The sequence below is a fragment of the Rosa rugosa genome, chromosome 6 (genome assembly GCF_958449725.1).
Source record: "Rosa rugosa chromosome 6, drRosRugo1.1, whole genome shotgun sequence".
Taxonomy (NCBI): domain Eukaryota; kingdom Viridiplantae; phylum Streptophyta; class Magnoliopsida; order Rosales; family Rosaceae; genus Rosa; species Rosa rugosa.
Genome location: NC_084825.1, coordinates 23,906,788 through 23,916,363, shown reverse-complemented (window position 1 = coordinate 23,916,363; position 9,576 = coordinate 23,906,788). Strand labels below are relative to the sequence as shown.

General features: G+C 36.8%; 1 protein-coding gene across 1 annotated transcript; it reads right to left on the bottom strand.

Moving 5' to 3' along the window:
* Window positions 1-1,041: 1,041 nt before the first annotated feature.
* Window positions 1,042-2,138, bottom strand: LOC133714172 (uncharacterized). Its single transcript, XM_062140245.1, has 2 exons — window positions 1,888-2,138; window positions 1,042-1,500 (listed from the first exon to the last, which is right to left on the bottom strand). Exons 1-2 carry the CDS (start codon window positions 2,069-2,071, stop codon window positions 1,241-1,243), a joined length of 444 nt encoding a protein of 147 aa, XP_061996229.1. The 5' UTR covers window positions 2,072-2,138; the 3' UTR covers window positions 1,042-1,240.
* Window positions 2,139-9,576: the final 7,438 nt, after the last annotated feature.

Sequence of the window (9,576 nt, the reverse complement as noted above, 5' to 3'; positions counted from 1 at the left end):
GACCGGGTGTGCTAGTCTCAAACCCTCAAATGGCTAAGTCAATATCGGTGCAATATGTGGACAAAGTAACGGTACAGAGGGCAGAGTTTTGGACTTATATCTCATTTGGAAATATGTGGTGTCTTTTGTAGTAAGAAGTGGGAGTTCAGTTCCCTTAATATCTGATGTGGGACAGCTCCAAGTTCTTCCTTGGTAAGGAAACAACTATGTACTCATGCTGTAACGGCCACTGTAGGTGGTTCCAGTTAACGTGGCCGTCGACCTTTGCTCTCCATGGAAGAGCAAGCCATTTGAGGACCCTTGGCTGGCCGGTGAGGTGTATTTTTCTGGTGACGGTGCTCATAATATGTTAAGTACGTACAAACATTGATGTTTTGATTTTTGATTTTTTTTTTACTTTGGAATTTTTTGATTCTTTTTTTTTTGGGATTGTTTTGATCATATTTATGCCGATGCAATTTATAAAAAGTTAAAATCAAGCCTGCCGAGTGCCGGCGGCTGTCTCAACAACTTCAAGAAGAATTGAGAAGTACACTCATAATGGGTTTTCAAGTCTGTACGTAACTTCTTTACTTATGGTGTTCATTTGTTTCTAATTTTCTCCATCTATTAAACTTAAACCATCAAGGTTATCTCGGGTCTGTAGTGAGTGATTTTGGATGGTTTTCTAATGCATGATCAAGAGCCTGCTTGGCGCTATAATATTGTTCTGACCCTGTAATTTTATGTATTCAAATGAAAATATTATATTTGATAAAGAAAATGGATGAGGATCCTCAGATGAAGTTGGATTAGATTCTTGCAGCTAGCTAGTTAGGGTTGGACGTTGAGTTCTTGGTCAAAATTATTCAAACTGTAAAATTTCGTCTTAGGGGAGTTGAGGAGTTTCTTTGAGAATGAGAAAATGAGTGTGTGCAGTGTGAAATCAAATCACTAAATCTTACCTTGAGTTAAAGTAAAAGGCAATCGATGATATTTTGCACATGATATGCTCTAGCTATGTTTTTCTACAGAGTTCATGAATTTGTTTAATCACTCAACTATTCAAGATTCGCATGTCAAGCAAAATTTTATTTATTGTGTAAATCGAAAAACAAAGCACAACTATTAAGACACTTCTATCCCTAATACCAAAGGTACAATCGTATCATAAGAAGGAAGAAGAACACCCATCTTCATTATTTTCACTCATATCCAGTAATCAATCAGTTGTGTTTGTGTGTGTGTAGGATTATAAAAATCAATACTTCCAATGTGGAAGTGGCACAGCAAAGAGCTTCATGAGTCCATCCTTGCAATTGTAGCCATCCTTGTTACCACTAGCAAAGTAGTAAGGCCTCCATTGATTCAGCACAACCTTAAAGCCCTTACCACCTCCTTGAGTCTCACTCGCCAATATCTTGGCTTTGCTGAAATCACAGGTAATGTAGCTCCACAGGTTTGGCAGCAAGTAAACGCTGTAACCAGAGTTGGTCTTGCTTGGTGGATCATACTTGAACACTGCAACAATAGACAAATTAAGCACATAAGTAGTAGTACACAAAAACAATATTGACATTCACATAATTGAAAAGGTCAAATGATAAATTCCGTCTCCTGTCGTTGTCGTTCACTAGAGTTTCAACTTTTGTTTATGCATGTAGTTTCATTTGTGGCAATGGAACTCTTACAGTATCTTGATGGTGCAAGTCCAGGAAAGTTTTAGGGTTTCGTCTATCTTCCATAAAAGCTGTGATCTTAATAAGTGCGGCACATATGGACTAGAAAATAGACAAAGCACTACATAGACCAAAGTCGAAACTCTTCCTAGCAACTTAGAAAGATCAATTTTCTTACTTGGCATACCTAAACTGAAGGGAGTTAAATGATTTGCAAAATGATACTCACCCAATTCATCGTTGATGTAAAAGGGACTGTTTTGGAGAGCCCAGTCAGTGTAGTTGAAACCAAAACGCCAGCCTTCAGAACCTCCGACGACAATAGTTTTGGCCTCACTCACTGCTAACAGAGAAGTAGCAGCTACAAGGAGAATGAACCCTAATTGTGCACGACTGTAATTCATCAAACCCATACTGTGTCTTAAACTCAAATTGTTCTACTCCTTCAAAAATATTGATAATCACTTAGGAAACTATTGAATTGCCTTTAGAATTGGTGTGAGAGCTTCAGGGCTTATGTGGTTTATATAGGAAAAATAAAATGATTATAGAATAGCCTATTACTTTTGGTTGGTGAAAATTGAAAACGTGAGGCTTTATTGTCAACTAATTCAACAATGTATTAGCAGATTCCAGAAGGAGAAAATCCAATCCCTATTTCTCATTTGGTAATTACTGAATTGCCAAAACAGCAAAACTCTTTCTATGTAACTAATTAAATGCCTTTCAAAAAAACAAAAGTAAATAAATATAGCTCGCCTGAGAGCACAAGGACTCTTTCAGTATGACTACATGACCAAATTAAAAATGGGAGGGGTAGAAGAGTAAAACGAGAACTAGACAAGGGAGATGTCGCAGTGTTGTGTTGTGTGTTTTTTTTTTCGACGATGAGATGTCCTAGAGCGTTAGTCATCGTAAATTTGGTCATTATCCACTTGTACTATAATTTCCTGCGGTGGCTATAATTAGTGGCGCATTAAAAGATGAAGGTCATCCAAGGACGTCTGAGTTTGTTAACATGATTCAAATTCAACTAATCAAGTCGAGACTCTCAGATTTGTATGTTCAAACTTCAAACCATGGGCAGGTTTCCACTTTCGCACACTAATTACTTATTTCACATGTGTAATCACTGATGAGCTTCCGAGAGGTCAGGACTACGTACTCATGATTTAAGGACGAAAACTGACCGATATTAATTATTAATGATGTACGTGTGCTCTAATCGATCTTCGTCTGTTTATTATGGTTGAGTAAACCATGAATATACCACAATTTGGTGATAAGTATCGGACTGACCTTGTTATCCACAAAGCACGACACACAGTAATTCGTTTTATATGTCTTGGTAATGTATACTCACATTGCCAGTTTGCTTCTAAACGGTGTAAAGAATACCTTTTTAAGCTCAATACTTGCGTGCGGACATAAAGTTCCTTGTTCTTATTAACATTTACATGGCCTCGAGTCATTATTCATCCTAGCCCTGCTTGTCGGGAATGAAGATGGGAGTGGTGTAGTCGGATATTTTCACCCAATTTAGAGGGGTGTATTCATTTAAGAGTCTACAAGATTTTTTTTGTATTTTGAAAGTTTATGGGTATTCAATTGAGATTTTAAATAATCCTTTAAAATCTTGATGTATTCAATTAAGATTTAGAATTATCCATTCAAATCTGCAGATATTCAAAAGTAAACGGATTTTTAAGGATTTAATTAAATGCTGGATTTTGAAGGATTTTATAGTGCTTTTTATACATATCAAAACTAAAACACAATCCAACCACTTCCTAAGAGATTTTAATGGATTCTTTCTCACTCAAAAAATGATCGAAGAAGCTCTTCACCAAAAAAAAAAAAAAAAAACAGCTCTCAATATGTGACACTCATCCATTTTGTCTTAGATCCTATCTTTCCACTATCTTCCTCTGTCTCTGCCTCTGCTTTCATCTAATAATTTTTTTATTTTTATCACTATAGCTCTGGAAGCCTTAATCCTTATAGCTAATTAAGCTCATTTTCAATGGTATTGTTAAGATGATACATACACGCATGTTTCTTTTGTAAATTAGATATGAAATAAATTATGGCTAAATACAAATTACTACCCTGTGGTTTAGGTCCAAAATCAATTCAGTCCCTGAACTTCTAATTTCATCAAAAACACCCCTGCACTTTCAATTTTGATCTAATAGGTCCAAATTGTTAGTTTTCCGACAATTGAGTTATTTAACTTGTTAATGTGGCTCATATATGGCCTATGTTTTATGATGTGGTGTCGAGGTGGTCTGCATAGTCAATTTAGGAGTGAGTCCTACTATTAAAAATAAATAGTTTTTCAACAAATAATCCAACTATAACTTGAACCCATAACAGAATATTAACGAATTGGACCTATTAGATCAAAATTGAAAGTGCAGGGGTGTTTTTGATGAAATTAGAAGTCTAGGGACTGAATTGATTTTGGACCTAAACCACAGGGTACTAACTAGTATTTAGCCCAATAAATTATGTCATCAGTTTACTACTTTATTTTTGTGTAACATTTTGGTTGATTAATTTTCTCTTATTATTCATATATCATTACACACAACATAAAGAATGGTAGATTGCCATACACACACACACTTACTTTTTTTTGTCTAATGTTGGACTATACATCCATTACTTTTAAAGAAGAAGAAAAAAAATTAACCTACCAAAAATATCATAAGAACTTCTAAAATCAACATAAATACCAGTAAATCAATCAATTAGAATCAATCAGAGTCCATATAGAATTTAAACAATCTGTGGATTAAGTAAATCCATGGATTATAAAAACTCAAATAAAATCTTTTAAAATCTGAATTGAATACACCCCCCTTAATTGTACCTAGCTTGATTGATGATATTCCTGCAATTAATTTGATTGTAATGCCGGTCGATCGATGATCGACCCACACAGCTAGATTTGAACGATGAAAGCCGGTCTCTTGGCAGGGCTAAAGATTAGAATATATGCTTATAAAGTCCTCTTAGTTAAAAGGCTAGCCAAAGCTGTATCTGATTCAGGTGAAACTAAACCCTAAAGTCCAATGAGATTTTGTAAACCCTAGTTAGTCAGGACCGAAGACATAACTTCCGTTCATGTATGTTCCCATGCATGTTCTGTTACGCCTCGTACTTGAATTTATCGGTTTACTGATCATTTGGACGGTAATTGATCAAAATCTTTACTTTTGTTTTCATTTCGAACATTTAGGAGGAATTGATCTAAAGTTGACATTTTCTTCGGTTCTTTTTTTTTTTGGAAAACTTTCTTCACATAAATTATAGGGGACGTTAAACCGAATCCGTACACACATAGCACGCAAAAATTGGAGTTCAGTTAAGTAAATTACGATCTGCGGAAATTGAATTATTACAATGGAGTTTTTCAGAGACTTAGTAGGGGCAATATTGGTATTTCCCATCGTATACCCTAACAGCATTAGTGGAAGGGAGGAGAGAAGTCCGAAACCTGAAAGAAACTCTCTCTTTTGGATTTGACGGCGTGACCCGACCAAAACCAGAGACACAGCAGGTTCTTCGCTGTCCGGCCACCACGGGTCTCCCCACCAGTTGAAAAAGGACCGCCTGTCCTTTTTTTCATTGATCCTTCACCTTCCCTTGGGTCAATTTCAGTGTATAGCATGAATTGAAGCAATAAAGGGCTCGACAGGCGGTGCGTCTCGACCTGACTGAAGCTTCATCCTTAGGCCACCTCAGGTCGTGCCACCACCCGAGACTTGAAGCCCTTGTCGTCGAGCCCTTAGAGCCATCGACGCCGAACCGATAAGCGGAAGGAGAATTGCCGACTTGAAGAATTCATATCCTGAATTGTTTAAAGGTATTTTCCAGCCTCTGCATGTAATATTTCACTTTGTTGTAAATGATGAAAGTGTTGGGCTTGTAGATACGATTCCTTTGGTATAGGTCTTGTGGCCTAAATTAATGGTCGGAGGATGGAGTGTGGGGCTCACGTGCAACCATTTGCGGCAGCGCGTGGGGCCGCGTTCTGCCTCTTCTGACTTCCTAATCTAACCTATTAGGTAGAGCTAATTGATACGAGCATTTGGATACATTTTGGTAGATCGATATACATTAAATAATACGATGGATGGGGATTTCCACAGTTTTGTAAATTCGGGTATGAATTCATGTTAATCAGACAGTTAGAATCATTGACTTGACGAAACTCTAGAAGTTTGAGCCAATTTCGATGTGAATTGGGAATTTCGATGAATTATTAAATTTGGGTTTCGGGGTTCAATTTGAATTTGAATTTAGCTAAATATTAATTTATTTCCACGGATTTGAGTGTTGATTATGGTTTGCGATCCCTGTGGATGTGATTTCATATTTAATTTATGATTTCTTTTATTAATACTTCGGATTTGTGTTTTATTTGAAATTATTATTCCCAATGCATGTCTTGTATTTAAGCTTGGGTATGATTTAGGATAAATGTTAGGGTTGAATATTGGATGTGATTTATGGATTCTCAATTTTTTATTGAATCATGGATGTTATGACCATTGATTGTGATATTTTATGTTTGTGAATTTAATATTGTTTTGATTAGATGTGTTATGTTGTTCTAGACATTAGGAGAGAGTGGATAGATTAGTGGTCTTGATTTGTGGTTCTAGAAGAGAGAGGATGGACGGGTGACCATTATTGTTATTGCGGCACCAAAAGAGAGGGGATAAACTAGTGGTCATGGCTGGAGATGAGGCACCAGAAGAGAAGGGATGGACTGGTCGCTGATGTTGTTGTTGTGGCATCAGGACAAAGGGGATGGACATGACCGTTATTATTATTGTGACACCAGGAAAGATGGGATCAACTTGTGGCCGTGGCTAGAGATGAGGCACCAGAAGAGAGAGGATGGACTGGTGGCCGATGTTGTTGTTGTGGCACCATAAGTGTCACACCCCAATTTTTAAACATAATTAAAAATTAATATAATCTCATAATTATACATGCGTGATGGTTCAGCCATCAATACAAAGTACTTCAAAAAAAAAATTTCTTTTAAAACAAGTACATACTGATACCCTGAACCCATAATGTCAATATATACTCGCTCTGCTGAGTCATATATTACACAAGTTTACGAATTAATAAATTGCAACATCAATTAAAATGTAAATGCTCCTCAGAGCTTACTACATAACAAAAGTTTTATCAACGGTGAAGTCATAAAATTGGCTTCCTAACGTAAAGTTGCAAATACACGATCTCAGCTTCAACCATGATTATCCTAACATGCAGGATTAACCCCTACACCATCAAGCACCGGGTTGCCACACAACAAACCCAGTAAACTTATGAAAACTTATATGAGTAAACTCAAATACAAAAACCCAAAACTCACACCAATCACGAGAAACCACCCTTTCAATTTATTGAAAACAACCCACGCATTAATTCCTTTCCTTGAAGAGATGCATATATGTCACTCTGTGACAAAAATCATATTATTTGATCACTCAACAAAATAAATATGAAACTCAAAGTCCCCCATGGACAATAAATGAAAGAATACTCTCTAAACTCTCCTTCAAAACCCATACTTATGAGTCCCAAATAACCTCCACTATTACCCCCATAAGATACAATTAAACTTGGTAGACAAACTAAAGTTCTAACTGATTGTATTCAATAACCCGGCGAAAGGCTTGGTTCCAGATAACATGCCATGGTCACATTCGTGACCCCCGATCCTCAACCCTCAGGTCTTTGGTTCGCCGGTATAAATACCAAAACATTACGCGAGTCGCACTGGACCCAAAATGTTACCCGAATCTAAAATAAAAGATTCTCCGTAATTGATCCCTAACAATTACTCCCGGTACAAAGACCAAACATTTAAATAAGTCACCCATGACCTAAAAATGTTACACAATTCTCAACACTTTTCAAAACAATAGAAATCAACCCTTTCCACAATATATTATTTCCTGAAAAGTCAACCCAAAAACAATAATATGAACTCTATCACAAATATTGCTTCACCACAACAAATCCACCAACACATATATATTTAACGTAATATATATATATACACGTAGTCATTCACTCAGGAATGCCACTAATACCAACTATAGTTTGCAGTTAAATAAATAACTCCCAAAACGATAAAGGTAACTCCGTTCGTAAATGAACATTGTGCGATTACTCACCTCAAAATTCCTGCTGCATCTTCACACAACTAGATAACTTACAGAACACACTCTGTCAAGCACCTAAGGAAAATACGGTCTCAATTCAGTACACAAATCACCAAGCGATTAAAGTTCAAATCCTCATTTGAACTAAAACCCAAAAGTAATACTAAATTAAGACGAAACTTCATCCGCGACCACCCAAAGTATCCAGAACACTCCTACGATCAATATATCAAAATTACAAGTCAATCGAACTACAGCCAAATCCTCACAGATCGAAAACTGAGATAATCAAAACCGGTACAAAACCCTAACATGATCAAATAATCTCCAAAAGTTACATATCATATATCAAAATGCTCGTATCGACGAGTAGATGATAAATGAAGCAAGAACTGCCCAGCCATGGCTGGATGCACTGCCACAGGCAGCTGTACGTGCACCGCACGAGCCGCCGTGCCAAACTCAGAACCAGCTTGATCTAACAGTCCAAAATGAAGATAATACCAGTGGAGCAACTTTAATACCTGGGTTCAAGTCAACTCGGTCTAGATCGCCGCAGATCACCACCGCAAGATATAAGATTTAGGCATTGAAATACTCTAATTCAACCATCTAATGTACCAAAGGAGCTAGCATTTGTCAATCATCTATACATTCATGTATCCATACTGTACAAAAGGCATTCTAGCTAGTTTAATGGTTGTTGCATTCTAGCTAATTACATTGAAAGATAGCAAAAGCTGATACAATCAAATGTGATCGAGAGAAATTTTGCCACTAAAGTTCTCTCATACTTGCATAGTGTAGTGCCAAGACAGCAGCACCTAGTGTGTCGGGTGGAGCATCCAACAGCTTGTCCTCCCGTTCCAACTTCTTTTTCAGAATGATCTCTTTGAGCTTACTTGACTTGAGCTGCTCCAACTTTTACACTTCAGTCTCAAAATGCAGAAAGAAAGTGAATACTATTAATTAGCTCATATAGAATAGAGAACTCTAATTTTTGGTTCAGCTCATAATTAAGTTCCAAACCCAGCAAATACATAGTATAATTAGCTCAATAATGATGTATTCACGATCAACTAAATCCAGCAAGAAAGCTCATCATTAAATTCCAAACCCAGCAGATACTTAGTATAGTTTAGTAACATCAATAACGTATTCACGATCAACTAAATCCAGCAAGAAAGCTCAGTACTTCACACCAATCATGAACAAATTAAGACATTCCCAATCCAAACTAGTGGAGGAAAGAACCCAACTTTGGTTCAGCTCAATCATTATACTAAAAATCATTCTACCTAAACAAGTTCTAATTAAACTTGGCTGAAACCAAGTATAGTTTTGTAACATCATTACCAAAGATCAACTAATTCCAAAACAAAGCTTAGAGCTTTAAGACATGCCCATTTCAAAGCTCATTAATACTAATAAAAACCCAATTAAAACCTTTGCAGCCTATTTGCATATGAGCATCAAAACCCAACATATATAGTAACCATAATAAAGGATACCATAGTGTTAATGTCTAAGATTCAGCGGTAGCTAAATCTCGGTTAACGTTGATCCGGTGGGCGGACCGCTACTTGTGGTGTTCTAAGAGTTTCCGCTATCTGTCAAGTAAAATACAAAGGGTGTCAGAGGGAGACCGCGTTGGGCGGTCTTCTCTTCTTGGATGCCTAAGTTAGTCAATGTATTTATGTTGACAGAATAACAGTAGGTAA

Bases quoted from the DNA above. Each gene is read 5' to 3' on its own strand.
- LOC133714172 (XM_062140245.1), bottom strand. From the start codon at position 2,071: ATGGGTTTGATGAATTACAGTCGTGCACAATTAGGGTTCATTCTCCTT. The intron at 1,501-1,887 runs GTGAGTATCATT...CTATTGTTGCAG, and splicing joins TTACATCAACGATGAATTGG to TGTTCAAGTATGATCCACCA.